Source organism: Chiloscyllium punctatum, chromosome 11 (assembly GCF_047496795.1).
Source record: "Chiloscyllium punctatum isolate Juve2018m chromosome 11, sChiPun1.3, whole genome shotgun sequence".
In the NCBI taxonomy this organism is placed as follows: domain Eukaryota; kingdom Metazoa; phylum Chordata; class Chondrichthyes; order Orectolobiformes; family Hemiscylliidae; genus Chiloscyllium; species Chiloscyllium punctatum.
In genome coordinates, this window is record NC_092749.1 from 81,235,020 (window position 1) to 81,251,824 (window position 16,805).

The 16,805-nt window shown below is 41.8% G+C and overlaps 1 protein-coding gene across 9 annotated transcripts in view; it reads right to left on the bottom strand.

Annotated features, from left to right (window-relative positions):
• dop1a (DOP1 leucine zipper like protein A) overlaps positions 1–16,805 on the bottom strand; it is a 344,210-nt gene that overhangs the window by 46,539 nt on the left and 280,866 nt on the right. For all 9 annotated transcript variants that reach the window (XM_072581124.1, XM_072581119.1, XM_072581125.1 and 6 more), the window contains 3 exons: positions 15,902–15,968; positions 15,630–15,774; positions 14,692–14,774 (listed from right to left, as the gene is read on the bottom strand). In XM_072581124.1, the coding sequence (XP_072437225.1) occupies positions 14,692–14,774; positions 15,630–15,774; positions 15,902–15,968 (295 nt within the window). The remainder of the gene's footprint in view (positions 1–14,691; positions 14,775–15,629; positions 15,775–15,901; positions 15,969–16,805) is intronic.

Sequence of the window (16,805 nt, forward strand, 5' to 3'; positions counted from 1 at the left end):
ATTTGGTTCTGGGTAACGAACCAGGCCAGGTATTAGAACTAGAGGTAGGTGAGCACTTTGGGGACAGTGACCACAATTCGGTGATTTTTACTCTAGTGATGGAGAGGGATAAGTGTGTACTACAGGGCAAGAGTTATAGCTGGGGGCAGGGAAATTATGATGCGTTGAGGCATGACTTAGGATGTGTGAATTGGAAAAGTAGATTCCAAGGCAAGAGCTTAATTGATATGTGGAACTTGTTCAAGGAGCAACTATTGAGTGTCCTTGATAAGTACGTACCTATCAGGCAGGGAGGAAAGGGTCGTGTGAGGGAGCCGTGGTTTAATAAGGAGTTGGAATCCCTTGTTAAATGGAAGAGGGCGGCCTTTGTAAAGATGAGGCGTGAAGGTTCAATAGGGGCAATTGAGAGTTATAAGGTAGCCCGGAAGGACCTGAAGAGAGAGCTAAGAGCAGCAAGGAGGGGACATGAAAGGTCCTTAGTTGGTAGGATTAGGGAAAACCCTAAGGCTTTCTATAGGTATGTTAGGAATAAAAGAATGACTAGGGAAGGAATAGGTCCAATCAAGGATAGTAATGGGAAGTTGCGTGTGGAGGCTGAAGAGATTGGGGAGGCGCTGAATGAATACTTTTCGTCAGTATTCACTCAGGAACAGGACATTGTTGTCGATATGAATACTGAGGCACGAATAAGTAGAATGGATGGCTTTGAGATATGTAGAGAAGAGGTGTTGGAAATTCTGGCAAGGGTGAAAATAGATAAGTCCCCTGGGCCTGATGGCATTTATCCTAGGATTCTCTGGGAAGCAAGGGAGGAGATTGCAGAGCCATTGGCCTTGATTTTTGTGTCCTCTTTGTCGACAGGAGTAGTGCCAGAGGACTGAAGGCTAGCAAACGTGGTTCCCTTGTTCAAGAAGGGGAGTAGGGATAATCCTAGTAACTATAGGCCAGTGAGTCTCACTTCTGTTGTGGGCAAATTCTTAGAGAGAATTGTAAGGGATAGGATTTATGCACATCTGGATAAGAATGATGTGATCAAGGATAGTCAGCATGGTTTTGTGAAGGGCAGGTCGTGCCTCACAAACCTTATTGAATTCTTTGAGAAGGTGACTAAGGAGGTAGATGAGGGGAAAGCGGTAGATGTGGTATATATGGATTTTAGTAAGGCGTTTGATAAGGTCCCCCATGGTAGGCTACTGCAGAAAATACAGAGATATGGCATTGAGGGTGAGTTGGAGGTTTGGATTAGGAATTGGCTCTCTGGAAGAAGACAGAGGGTAGTAGTTGATGGCAAAGGTTCATCTTGGAGTGCCGTCACTAGCGGTGTTCCGCAAGGATCTGTTTTGGGACCATTGCTGTTTGTCATTTTTATAAATGACCTGGAGGAAGGGTTAGAAGGTTGGGTGAGCAAGTTTGCGGATGATACGAAAGTCGGAGGAGTTGTAGACAGTGAGGAAGGATATGGCAGGTTACAGCGGGATATAGAGAAGCTGCAGAGCTGGGCAGAAAGGTGGCAAATGGAGTTCAATGTAGCTAAGTGTGAAGTGATTCACTTTGGTGAGAGTAATAAAAAGATGGATTACTGGGCTAATGGTAGACTACTTGGTAGTGTGGAAGAGCAGAGGGATCTTGGTGTCCATGTACACAGATCTCTGAAAGTTGCCACCCAGGTAAATAGTGCAGTGAAGAAGGCATATGGCATACTGGCTTTTATTGGTAGAGGAATTGAGTTCCGGAGTCCTGAGGTCATGCTGCAGTTGTATAAGACTCTGGTGCGGCCGCATCTGGAATATTGTGTGCAGTTTTGGTCGCCATACTATAGGAAGGATGTGGAGGCACTGGAACGGGTGTAGAGGATGTTTACCAGGATGTTGTCTGGTATGGTAGGAAAATCCTATGAGGAAAGGCTGAGGCACTTGGGGTTGTTTTCATTGGAGAAAAGAAGGTTTAGGGGTGATTTGATAGAGGTGTACAAGATGATTAGGGGGTTAGATAGGGTTGACAGTGAGAACCTTTTTCCACGTATGGAGTCAGCTATTACAAGGGTGCATAGCTTTAAATTAAGGGGGGGTAGATATAGGACTGATGTTAGGGGTAGGTTCTTCACTCAGCGAGTCGTAAGTTCATGGAATGCCCTGCCAGTAGCAGTAGTGGACTCTCCCTCTTTATGGGTATTTAAGCGGGCATTGGATAGGTATATGGAGGATAGTGGGTTAGTGTAGGTTAGGTGGGCTTTGATCGGCGCAACATCAAGGGCTGAAGGGCCTGTACTGCGCTGTATTCTTCTATGTTCTATGTTCTATGTTCTAGTCCATACCTTTCCATACATGTGTAAATCCTGTCCCTCAGGATTCCCGCTAACAACCTGCCCACTATAGATGTCAGACTCACGGGTCTATAGTTCCCTGGCTTTTCCTTACCACCTTTCTTAAATAGTGGCACCATGTTAACCAACCTCCAGTCTTTCGACTCCTCACCTGTGACTATCGATAATACAAATAGCAAGGGGTCAAGCAAGCACTTCACTAGCTCCCACACAGTTCTAGGGTACACCTGATTGGGTCCGAGGGATGTATCCACTATTATGCATTTCAAGACATCCAGCACCTCCTCCTCTGTAATTTGGACATTTTTCAAGATGTCACAATTTATTCCCCCAAATTCTATATCTTCCATGTTCTTCTCCACAGTAAATACTGATGCAAAATATTCATTTTGTATCTTCCCTTCTACTGTGCACATAGGCTAACTTGCTGATCTTTGAGGGACCCTTCACCCTAACAGGAATATAACAGGGGCAGCATGGTGGCTCAGTGGTTAGCACTGCTGCCTCACAGCGCCAGGGTCCCAGGTTCGATTTCCTCCCACAGTTTAAAGATATGCAGGTCAGTTGAATTGGCCATGCTAAATTGCCCGTAGTGTTAGGTGCATTAGTCAGAGGGAAATGGGAATGGGTGGGTTACTCTTTGGAGGGTCAGCGTGTTTCCACACTGTAGGGAATCCAATCTAATATATTTTCTCTGGACTCTTGTTATGTCATTTCTGAAGGCTTCCCATTTTCCAGCTGCCCCTTTACGTGCGAACGTCCGCCCCAAATCAGTTTTTGAAAGTTCTTGCCTGATACCATCAAAATTAGCCTTCCTCCAATTTAGAACTTTAACTTTTAGATCCAGTCTATCCTTTTCCATCACTATTTTAAGACTAATACAATTACAGTGGCTGGCCCCAAAGTGCACCCCCATTGATGCTTCAATAATCTGCTTTGCTTTATTTCCTAAGCTAGGTAAGATTTTGCACCTTCTCTAGTAGGAACATCTACATACTGAAATCAGGAATTTTTCTTGTGCACACTGAGGAACTTCCTCTCCATCTCAACCATTAACACTATGGCAGTCCCAGTCTATGGAGAAAGCGAGGTCTGATGGAAAAGCACAGCAGGTCAGGTAGCATCTGAGAAGCAGGGTCCTGGTGAAGGGCTCTGGCCTGAAACATCGATTCTACTGCTCCTTGGATGCTGCCTGACCTGCTGTACTTTTCCAGACCCAGTCTATGTTTATAAAATTAAAATCCCCTACCATAACCACCCTATTATTCTTAGAGATAACTGAAATCTCCTTATAAATTTCTTTCTGAATTTCCCACTGAGTATTAGGGGGGTCTATAATACAATCCCAAGAAGGTGATCATCCCTTTCTTATTTCTCAGTTCTACTCAAATAACTTCCCTGAATGTATTCCCAGGAATATCCACCCTAAGTACAGCTGTAATGCCATCCCTTACCAAAAACACCAAAGAACAAATAAAATTTACAGCCCAGGAACAGGCCCTTCAGCCCGAGCCGATCCAAATGTACTGTCTAAACCTGTCGCTCAATTCCTAAGCATTTGTATCCCTCTGCTTCCCACCTACCCATGCATCTGTCCAGACACATCTTAAATGAATCCACTGTGCCAGCCTCTACCACCTTTGCTGGCAACGCGTTCCAAACGCCCACCACCCTCTGTGTGAAATACTTGCCGCGTGTATCCCCCTTAAACTTTCCACCTCTCACTTTTAAAGCATGACCTCTGGTTATTGAATCCTTCACCCTGGGAAAAAGCTTGTCTCTATCAACCCTGGCTATACCCTTCATGATTTTGTAAACCTCAAATCAGGTTCCCCCTCAATCTTCTTTTTTCTAGTGAAAATAAACCTAACCTACTCAACCTCTCTTCATAGCTAGCACCTTCCATACCAGGCAACATCCTCGTAAACCTTCTCTGCACCCTCTCCAAAACGTCCACATCCTTTTGGTAATGTGGTGACCAGAACTGTACACAATATTCCAAATGCGGACAAACCAATGTCTTGTACAATTTTAACATGACTTGCCGGCTCTTATACACAATACCCCAGCCAATGAAGGCAAGCATACTATATGCCTTCTTGACCACTCTATCCACCTGTGCAACAACCTTCAGGGTACAATGGACCTGCACTCCCAGATCTCTCTGTCCATCAACGTTTCCCAAGGCTCTTCTGTTCATTGTATAATTCGCTCTCGAATTAGACGTGTCTAAATGCATCACCTCACATTTGTCTGGATTGAAAGCCATCTGCCACTTTTTCGCCCAACTCTCCAGCCTATCTATATCCTCCTGTATTCTCTGATAGTCCCTTATGCTTTCTGCTACTCCACCAATCTTCGTGTCACCTGCAAACTTGCTGATCATACCAACAGTGCCCTCTTCCAGATCATTTTTGTATATTACGAACAACAGTGGCCCCAACATTGACCCCTGTGGAACACCACTGGTCACCTTTCTCCATTTCGAGAAACTCCCTTCAACTACGACTCTGTAACCTGTTGCTCAAACAGTTCTTTATCCACCTAGCTAGAACACCCTGCACACCATGTGACTTCACTTTCTTCATTAGTCTACAATGGGGAACCTTATCAAACGCCTTACTAAAGTCAGTGTAAATAACATCAACAACCCTTCCTTCATCTAACAACTTGGTCACTTCCTTGAAGAACTCTATTAAGTTGGTAAGGCATGATCTCCCCCGAACAAAACCATGTTGCCTATCACTGATACGCTCATTCTTTTCGAAATATAATTAGATCCTACCTCTTTGTACCCTCTCCAGCAACTTCCCCACCATCGATGTCAGGCTCACTGGTCTGTAGTTACCCAGAATATCCCTACTACCCTTCTTGTACAGGGGGACAACATAAGCTACCATCCAGGCCTCCGGCACCTCACCTGTATTTAAGGATGCCACAAAGATATCTATCAGGGCCCCAGCTATTTCCTCTCTCTCGCCTCCCTCAGCAACCTGGGATAGATCCCATCCGGTCCTGGGGATGTGTCCACTTTAATAGCCTCTAGCATACCAACACATCTTCCCTACTTATGCCAACATGATCCAGACTAATCAAACTTCTATCTCTAATCTCAAGATTCATCATGTTCATCACGCTTCCCTTTTCCTCTTGGCTAGTTGTACAATTTCTCCTGTCATCCACGGTTCATGAATCTTTCCCTTCCTATCCTTTGCCTTCAATGGGACATGCCTATCCTGCACTACCAGTAACCTATCTTTGAAAGCCTCCCACATCTCAAACGTGGACTTCCCTTCAAATAGTTGTGTCCAATCCACATTTCCAAGCTCCTGCCCAATTTTGATATAATTGGCCTTGGCCCAGTTTAATACTCTTACCTTAGGACCACTCTCTTCTTTATCTATGAGTATTCTAAAACTTACAGAATTGTGGTCACTGTTCCCAAAACTTACCCTTCCCGGCAGCCCTCACTTCACCTCCCCTCCTCTCTTGCCTCTTGCCTCCTCGCCCCCATCCTTCCTGTAGCATTTCTATCCTGGAACATTAAGCAGCTATTACTGTCCATCCCCGAGACACGTTTCTGTAATTGCTATGATATCCCAATATCATGTTCCTAACCAGAGTTCATCTGCCTTCTCTGTTAGGCCACTTTACTTGAAGTAAATGCAGTTTAATTTATGAGTCCGACTCCTGTCCTGACTGTTTGACTCACTCCTTTTCCCAACTATACCAGTCTTAGATTGATCTCTTTCCTCACTATCTCCTTGGATCCCATTCCCCCTTCCATCCTAACTAGTTTAAATCCTCTCGAGCAGCTCTAGCAGATCTTCCTGCCAGTTTCTTAGTTCCCTTCCAATTCAGGTGCAGTCCATCCTTCTTGTACAGGTCACTTCTACCTCAGAAGAAATTCAAATGATCCAAAAATGTGAACCCTTCTCCCATGCACCAGCTCCTCAACCACACATTCATCTGCTCTATCCTCCTATTCCTACCCTCACTAGATCGTAGCACCAGGAGTAATGCAGATATTAGTACCCTTGAGGACTTCCTTTTTAAATTCCTGCCTAACTTCCAATATTCTCTCTTCAGAACCTCATCCTTTTCCCTTCCTATTCGTTGGTTGCAATGTGCAATATGACCTCCTGCTGCTCCCTCTCCCCTTTGAGAATGTTATGCACCCTCTCTGAGACATCCTTGATCCTGGTACCAAGGAGGCAACACACCATTCTGACTTTTCGCCGCTGGCCACGTCGGTCTGTGCCTCTGACTACGGAGTCACCTGTCACAATAAATCGCTTGGAAACCGATGTACCTCTCATTCCAGTAGAGTCAGTCTTGATACCAGAAACTTGACTGCTCATGCTACATTCCCTTGAGAGTGCATCAACCCCTACATTTTCCAAGACAGCATACTAGTTTGAAATGGGGATATCTGCAGAAGACTCCTGCACTACCTGCCTACCTCACCTATCTTTCCTGGAGTTAACCCATTTATCTGGCTGCATCTACAGCTTTTCTCCTCTCCTATAACTGCCATCTATCTCACCCCTTTGCTCTTGTAAATTCCTCACTGCCTCTAACTGTTACTCCAACCAATCCATTTGATATGACAGGATTCACAACCAAAGACACTTCCTGAAGACATAATCCTCAGTAACATGTAAACTCTGCCTAAACTCCCACATCCGACAAGAGCATATCATTCTACTAAAGGCCATCATTGCTCCTTCACAATCTACAGACCCAGAAAACAGCACCATTATTTTGCTCTGAAAAAAGTGCTCCAGGCTAATTTAGTACTTACAGTTTATATTTTTAAAATTTAATCAAGAGGCAGATTTCAATAAAACATAATTAAGAAAGAACCCGCTCTACTCACTACTGTAGACTTACAGCAAGATTGCACGTTAAAAACTATGCAGTTATTTGTTCCTGTATTGTGAGCTCTCCCACTAGTTTCCTCCAAGATCAGTTCATTTTTTTTTGTTGGTAGCTTTACAATAATACTGGCAATTGTCATACACAGAAGGTAAACAGTACAGCCCAGGAACAGGAGCTTCAGCCCACCTGTGCCAGACAGGATGCCATTCTAAACAAATCAATCTGCACATGGTCTGTATTCTTCTGTTCCCAGACTACTCACACCTCTGCCTAAATGCCTCTTAAACATTGCTATTGTATCTGCTTCTACCATCTTCCCTGGCAACATGTTCCAGACACTTATCTGTGCAAAAAAACCTGCTACTGCGCATCTTCTTTAAACCTTTTCTCTGTCAAGTTATATTTCTGCCTTCCTAGTGTTTGCTATTTCCACCCTGGGAAAAAGACTACCCACCATATCCACGCCTCCCATAATTTTAGATACTTGTATCAGGTCGCCCCTCAGCTTCCGACACTCTTGCAAAAACAATCCAAGTTTATTTGATTCCTCGTTATAGTTAATAAACTCCAGGCAACTTCCTGATAAACCTCTTATGCACCCTCTCCAAAGCCTCCACATCCTTTATATAGTGTAGCAACTAGTACTGCACACAATACTCCAAATGTGTCTGAACCAAACTAAGACTTGCCAACCTTTACACTCAATGCTCTGAATAAATAAGGCAAGCATGCTGTATACATCTACTTTACCACCTTATCCACTTGTTCAGTCAGACAATATTGATTTGCACCGCAAACTCCTCTATATATCAATGCTCCAAAGAGTCCTGCCATTTATTGTATACTTTCCTCTTGCATTTTACCTCATACTAGTCTGGATGAAACTCCATCTGCCATTTCTCTGTGTAACTTCCCAACTGATCCATATCCTACTGTATCCTTTGATATCCTTCCTCACTATCCACAACTCCACCACTTCTCATGTCATTGCAAAATTAGACCACCCACATTTTCATCTAAATCATTCATATATTTATATTACAAAGGTACGAGCACTGATACTTGCAGACCACTATTGGTCACAGATCTGTAGTCAGAAAAACATTGCTTCACAACTACCAGGGGCATGGATAGGGTAATAGGCAAAGTCTTTACCCTGGGGTCGGGGAGTCCAGAACTAGAGGGCATAGGTTTAGGGTGAGAGGGGAAAGATATAAAAGAGATCTAAGGAGCAACTTTTTCACACAGAGGGTGGTACGTGTATGGAACGAGCTGCCAGAGGAAATGGTGGAGGATGGTACAATTGCAACATTTAAGAGGCATCTGGATGGGTATATGAATAGGAAGGGTTTGGAGGGATATGGGCCGGGAGCTGGCAGGGGGACTAGATTGGGTTGGAATATCTGGTCGGCACGGACGGGTTGGACCGAAGTGTCTGTTTCCATGCTGTACATCTCTATGACTCTAAATATTTGGATGAGTACTTCAAATACTGTCACATTGATATGGGACAAATGCAGGAAATTGGGATTAGCCCACTTTTAATGGTAGTTATCTCAGTGCAGGCTTGATGGGCGTAAGAGCCTTTTCTGCACTGTATGAATCTATGGCTAATCTACATGTAATCCCCAAACTTTTTTTTAAAAAGTGCGATGACAGTATAGATATGATGGACCGAAGAATGTTCTTGTGCTGTAAAAGCTTATGTAATGTTAGGCTTAAAAATGATATCCCCAAATCAGGATTAATCATTAAGAGTTACTGGACATGGTAATAAGCAATTGCAGGAAAATACATGAAGAACAGGCTTAGTTATGCTGCACATCTAGAAATCATTGGTCAGATCACATTAGGAGCGTTATGTCTGGGCAACTTATTTGAGGAAGAATGTTAAAGCCCTGGGGACATTGCAAAGGAGATTTACTAGAAAGATACCAGGGATGAGAAATTTTAAATACAAGGAAAGATCAGAGAAATCTAGCTTATTCTCCTTGAAGCAGAGAAAAATTAAGAGGTGATTTTATTGAGTTGTGCAAAATAATGAACTTGGACAGAGCAAAGAAGGATATTTTGTTCCCACTAGTTGGTATGTCAGTAGCTAGGGGTCACAATTTCAAGATTGTCAGCAATTTAGATTAGATTAGATTACTTACAGTGTGGAAACAGGCCCTTCGGCCCAACAAGTCCACACCGCCCCGCCGAAGCGCAACCCAACCATACCCCTACATTTACCCCTTACCTAACACTACGGGCAATTAAGCGTGGCCAATTCACCTGACCCTGCACATCTTTGGACTGTGGGAGGAAACCGGAGCACCCGGAGGAAACCCACGCAGACACGGGGAGAACGTGCAAACTCCACACAGACAGTCGCCTGAGTCGGGAATTGAACCCAGGTCTCTGGCGCTGTGAGGCAGCAGTGCTAACCACCGTGCCGCCCGAGAGTGAGACGAGGAGGAACTTTACTTAGAGTTGTTAGGATTTGGAATGCGCTGCCAGGAGGTGGATCCCATAGGAGCTTTCAAAAGAAAGCTAGAGTTAGATTTAGAAGAGATAAATTTAGAGGACTACGGATATATGGATGGAGAATGGGACCAGTTGGGTAGTTCTTCTGGGAGCCAGTACAGATATAATGGGTCACAAATGGGCCTCATTCGGTTCTGAAAAATTCCAGGATACTAGTCCAAAAATAGCCTGTTTTGGCTGGAAGGTAACTTGCATAAGCTTGGGAACCAACTTATGCAAAGATACAGAGACATCTGGACCTGTTTTTAACATAAATGAAGGCTTGGGAAAAGTATTCACAAGTTGGCACTTAATATCAGATTCAGAAAAACATTAAGGTTGGGGACTTTTTCCAGCTTGTGGGACTTTCATCTTTAGCTGGTGTTTGTAAGAATAAGGCCACAAACCTTCACCAGCAGATTGAGATTCATGAGACTAGTGTCATAGAATCTAAGATAGTGCTCCAAGTGCCACTGTCGCCAAGCCGAAAGACAGTGAGACTCATTAGTTTGCATAAGCTAATAAATTTGGTATGCCTTCAAGTGCACATTCCCTTCTTCTATTCATTTTGATCTGAACTTTAAAAAAACCCATTAGGAACTTTCAGCCTAACAATACACTTGATGCTGTGAGTGGGATCTGAGCAAAATGTTGGTTGGAAAGCAGGATCCTGCTCCCACACTTTAATGAGACTGAAACATTCCATTCCAACAGCTGGTTTGCTCTCAATATCAGTGAACCATTAGCAATTGTCATAGTTATATACTTGCTGGATTTAACTAATGTATCACAGTTGCAGTGACTTTATATTTGAAGCTGTGAGAAGCAGTAGTCTTTGAAGTTATCATGTCACTGGCATTATCAAAAATACGACTGGTAGATAGTTTAATAAAAAAGTTAGGATCAGGGCAGCAAGAGGTGTACTGCAATTTGTAGAAATATGTGATGGTATTTATGAGTGCAGCCTTGATAGACTATCAACAGAGGTTATGAAAAGAATAGCTGAGTTAGAAACTGTCCATAATAAGTTAGCCTCTTATGCCCTTTGTGTGCTTTACAACTAGATAAGGAAAATAGAAAGCTGCAGGAATTGGTAGAAGAATGGGAGGCTAAAAATGACTACCAACAGGAAAGCACTGTACCCAATACTCGGAAAGACTGCAGGTAGTCCAAACTTTACGAATGGACAAACTGGATATTGATATTGAAACCAATGATAAAACGGACTTCTCCCTTGGTATAGCACAAATTAAAACATGCCAGACAGATATCTATGAACAGACAGCAGCTGGGACTTTATCTCGCAAGATGAGGTAGGTAACCTTGACCAAGAAATTGATGATGTTTCTCCAACTGTTACATCGCTGTATAATAAGAAAAGCAGGTATGTAATATCTCCCAGGAGTCAGAAGGGATGCACGAAGGAATAGAACCATTAGGCACAGTTAGGTAACAGACCACATGTCTTTTTTCCCCAGTGAAGTTAAAAAAAGTCTGTGAAAATTGGATTATATTCACAGAAAATTCTCATGACAGTTACAAGGATTGAAACCTTTACGTTGAACCAAGATCAGTACTAAAACAAGGACTGGTCTGAAAGCATCATAGGTTCAAGACTTTGCAGAGGGTGCAGAAGAGGATATCATGGTACAGCTTCAGAAGATTTTGATTCAGGCACACTTAACAGAATTCCATTCAATTCTGCTCTCCACATTACAGGAAGAATGTGGAGGCTTTGCAGAGGTTTACTGGAATGCTGCCTAGATTAAAAGATAAGAGCTATAAGGAGAGGCTAGAAAAACTCAGGTTCTTTTCTCTCGAACGGTGGAGGCTGTGGGGAGACTGGATAGAAGTCTACGAAAATCATGAGATTCATAGATAAGGTTGATGGTTAGAATTTTTTTCCCCCAGAGTTGAAATGTCTAAAACTAGGAGCATACATTTAAGGTTGGCGTCATTACAATCATTCCATTGCCAGTGTGATTTTGTTTCTAAAAGTGAACTGAATTGGATGATTTAGCCACCACCAGGAACAGTGGAACCAGGCAAAGAGGAAACATAGGAGAAAGTGAGGACTGCAGATGCTGGAGATCAGAGCTTAAAAATGTGTTGCTGGAAAAGCGCAGCAGGTCAGGCAGCATCAAAGGAGCAGGAGAATCGACGTTTTGGGCATAAGCCCTTCTTCAGGAATGAATTAAAGAGGATACATAGACATCCTTCACCAACTTTTAATTTTTCATAAAATCAAGAATGCATAGCATAATCTTAGAATACCCATGTAAATATGCAGAAGTGGTTGTTACATCTGATGTAACTAACGAGCAGGAATGTATGGCAAAAATGCACTGAAGAATGGATATACTTGACAAAATAGTTAGTGTGGGCTGGAAGAGCACAAAAACAGTTTAAATAATAAGGCACTGACACACAATCCATAGACAAACTGATTGTAAAACAATAACAGTAGTATTGATGAGATGGAGGTAAAAATACAATTGGAGACAAAGAGGGGAAATATTGAAGAGCTGGAGAATCTAAATTCACGTATAAACCTGTTGCTTGTGAAGTATGAGTCAATCTTAAATTTTACGGTCTCATGTAAAATCAGCAACAACACGTATGTGCTTATGTAAGGTCTCGATCGTCTGTTTTGAAGATATGATGAGTGAAATGTTGCGTTAGGCTTAAAAATATCTCCAACCCAAATTGTTAAGAGTTAATTGGACATGGCAATAAGCAATTGAAGCAAAATATGTGAAAATATGTATAAAAACAGCCTGTTTTGGCTAGAAGGTAACTGCAATGAACTTGGGTGAGCTTGGGGACAGACTGCTGTGCAGAGACACAGGTACACCTGAACCAGTTTTTGCATGAAGGAATGTTTGGAAAAAATACTCAGAGATGGCAATTAGTATCAGATTCCGAATAGTATTAATTTAGGGACTTTTCCCACTTTCACCATCGGGCTGGTGTTTGCGAGAACAGATCCATGGACCTTCACCATCAGACTGGAGTTCATGAAACTAGTGCCATAGAATCTGAGATTACACTCCAAGTGCCATCATCGCCAGTCCCCAACGAAACTCATTAGTTTGCATATGTATAGTTTAAGCTATTGATCTGCTCATTAGTTGCTTTATGAAGGAGATCAAGCTAATACTTTTGCTATGTATTGAAGCCCATCTGTCTTCTTGAATTTATTTTGATCAGACCTTAAAAATCCTATTCGGTACTTTCAGCCTAACCATCAGTACCATGTACTGTTCTATTCCCTATTGCTATACTATCCACCTTGCTGTCTTCTGAAATCACAGTTCGTCTTTTTCATCAAGGTTGTTTGTAACAAGCTCCAGATCTCTTTCATCAGGCTTGTAGGTAACAAGCTCAAAGTCACTACCAATCAATCGTAGCTTGAACCTGTATGTAGTCCTGCATTGTATGTTGCTTCCCTGGTGTGAGGGTAAAGAGCAGCACAGAAAGCGTAGAATATTCTGCACACAGTAAATGAGTGAACCGCATGCGAGGTTTGACTACACCCTGATTCAACTTGACTTCCTCCCCAACTTGAGTACCCCTTCCGGCCTGACTAAGTCTCAACTGACCTGACCCAATGCAATGAAATAGAGACGGAAGATTTGAGGTCCTAGTCAAGAATGAAGGAAATAGTTTTTTTAAAAATTGGAGAGAGTAATCTCTGGATTACTTCCTATGACACGTACTCCAAAGAATAGGGATAGGATGATGGGGACAATTAGTTTGTGATTTGATGTGTCATGCAGGAGGGAGGCTTGAGATCCTTGGGGAATTGAAACATGTTGTAGGACAGAAGGCATCTATTCAAATTGGAATGGACATTTACAGAGATAAACAAAGAATTGCAGATGCTGAAGATCTGAACCAAAATCAGAAATTGCCAGAGAAACTCAGCAGGTCTGGCAGCATCTGTGGATGGAGAACAGAATTAATGTTTCAAGTTCAGTGACCCTTTTTCAGGACATACTTATAGAGATATAGGACCACATCTTCCTGTCAGAAATGATTTTGGGCACATTGCTGTTGCTCCTGAAGCTTTTTATACCCTGCTGCATTTTCAACTGGGACTTGCATCCCAGCAAAAGCAGAAGTCTGCCTCCCAACCTCTCCAGGAGAGTTGAAGGAAGGAGACAGCGCACACCCTTTTACAACTCTAGCTGTCATATTCAGATATTTTGATAGGCTGGTGTTAGGTGAGCGGGTGACTGCAGAGTTCTGTTGCCAGGAGTGGTGAGGACGTTGGGGGGGATTGGGTTGCATGGAAGGTTGCCAGGTTAGGGAGGCACATGGGTCAGGTCAATTGATGCTTAGTCAGGCTGGGAGGGGAATTCTAGTTGGGGAGGAAGTCAAGTTGGATCAGGGAGTGGTCGAATCTAGTATGTGGTTTGCACAGGCTTGGAGGCACTGTTGACCAGGTATTAACCAGCCTAACACTGCCGCGCTAGGTGTGCAGGTAAGTTTATTGTAGCTAGTTCATAACTCTGACCTTGAGCTCAGTGTTGAAAATTTTGTGAAGGGTATGAGGCAGTGCAATCAGAGCATTAAAGTTTAGACTTCCCACACAATTTCAGAACATGTGTGCAAGTAGGACTTCTACAGTGTCCAAACATGCAAACCAGACAGGAGCCTCCAAATTACACCAGGAGTAACCAAAGTGATCCAACTGATGATCAAGCCATGCTGATTCAGCCTAATTCCTAGGAACAGCAGTGGGATATTTCAGAAAAGGAAATAGAAAACTTCTGTCTGCTCCGCAGTGATTTTGTTGGAAAATGAACTATAGCAGCATCAGGCTCAGATATGGAGTCCTAAATGATAACATGTCAATGCAAAAAATCTACCTTCACATGAGTTCTCCAATGGAAGTCAGTCCCTTTGTAGTGGAACATCTGGAGCGTAAAGGTGTTAAGAGAAAAAATATTTAAGCAAGATGTGTTAAGTTTCCATACCTCAGCCAGTAAGGTCAGTGCATGCACACTGTATACAGAAGGTGTGATACTGGACGTCTCCATCACCGGGGTCAACATAATATCTGGACAGGACAGAATATATAAGTCAAATAACAACATAACTAAAAATGGTTTTGAAACCCAATTAAAACTAGTAAAATCAATACTATAGAAATCTCTCATTTATTAAAAAAGTTACTTCCATTGATTTTTGAGTACCACAAACCACTGCCTAACCGAGTTACAAGGCTAGGTTTCAATGCCCTCAACCAAGTAATCTATCTAGACACTGAAAAGTTACCTTTATAAGCCTGGAATTTTGTACCTTCAGATTTTACTTTTTGTTGTTAATCTTAAAAACAAGATATTTACCTTTCGGTTTCTTTTGGCTTTACCTCTCAATTCCATCTATTTTTTTCTATTTCTGAATACAATATTACAATGAACTAAACATTCTAATTTATTCTTTCTGCTTGACTCATTAAGAATTCTTCAATGGGGTCAGCCAAGTGGTACTGAATAGCTGACACTGTATGTTCATTGTTGATTGCAAAATCTATTTCATTGCATCAAATCATTTCTTAAATTAAATTCAAAGATTACTTAAAGTTGAAAAATATTGTAGATCCTAAAGTTAAATTAATTCCAAGTTGAGAATAAGCATTTTTCCCTTTGAGATATGAAGTATTTTTCATTAAGAACAAAAAAAATTATATGGTGATATTAGCAGATTGGCTCTTAAGTTGACACTGAAGATTACTGTTGATGTATTCAATTGGGAAAGCTGGTTAAAGTTATTTTACCCATCACCTAATGCCTCCCCAGCTAACCATGACTACCATTTCATCCAAAGAGTTTAATACTCTTTTAAAATGTCTATTTCAGTAATGGTTTTGATAGGTGTGTTCACATAGTGTCAGAATTAGAATGTTTCACACCTTCAACATCTCTTTCCAAGTTGTTTCCTTCCAATAGGATTTGTGGAGAAGCTTTTACTTCTAGATTCCTCCTTAGCCAGGTGGTCTGCTCCAAAGAAGAGCCTGCAATGTTTCCAACGGCCTCCACTATCTTATGGGTGATATCCTAGCACATCAAAGACATAAACAGGCTTTAAGTGTCACTTACTAATGTAATATTGATGCAACAAGATTGATTTATCATTAACTAATTGGGTTCTCAAAGTAGATTTATCAAATATAGCTAGCTTTACCTGTAGGTCTCTTTGGTCCTTTTTGTTTTCCAGATTGGGATTTTTCATGATAAATTCGTTAAGTACTCTGCAGACAAAAGTCAAGAACAAAATAATATTAAAAGCATTCCTAAATCCTCAGCCCATTCCAAAGTATTGAGTAATCAATAAACTATTTTTGCAATGCACTTGTTTTGTATGGAAACATGGACCAATGTCCAACAAATGTGGTGACTAACATTGGTCATGCTGATTAAGTGATTAATGTTTAGTAATATCAATGCACAATGCCTTTAATGCATCTCTACTGTATTTTTGGCATTATGAATACAAATAACCACTGCACATTTTCATTCCTACTGGCTACATTACCTCTACGGAAATGAGTCGTTAATGGCTTCAGACACAGATCATTGAAAATATTATAAGTACATTACTGGAAATCTTCATTTACCATTACCTGTTTTTCTTTCACTTTTGTTATTGGGCCCTGAAATCTAATTCATTTATTTCAAAGCAGTTTACTATAGCATTGTGACCCAACTGGTGCCATTCTGGTGCGATTTCTGTCACATTTTGACTTGAAATTGCTCCCTCTACCCAGCCTTGCAACTTCCAGCCATATTATGTTGCTGAATGTCTGCACCAGGGAACCCCCAACAACAAGGTCCAGGTAGCCTCCTTGGGCCAGGCTGCAACTGCTATCCAATAGTATCCCAAAATGCTTAATTTTATATTGATACTTATTTAATTCACCATCATGACAATTTAGTGAGTTAAAGCACTATATTTCAACTTACACGGTACAGTAATAATGTATATTTTTTATTTTTTAAAGAAGGTCCTATGGAACTTAACTTTTAATAATGATTCCTATGGGAATCAATGTTTCACTTAATACCATTTCATTTAAAAGATGAGCACC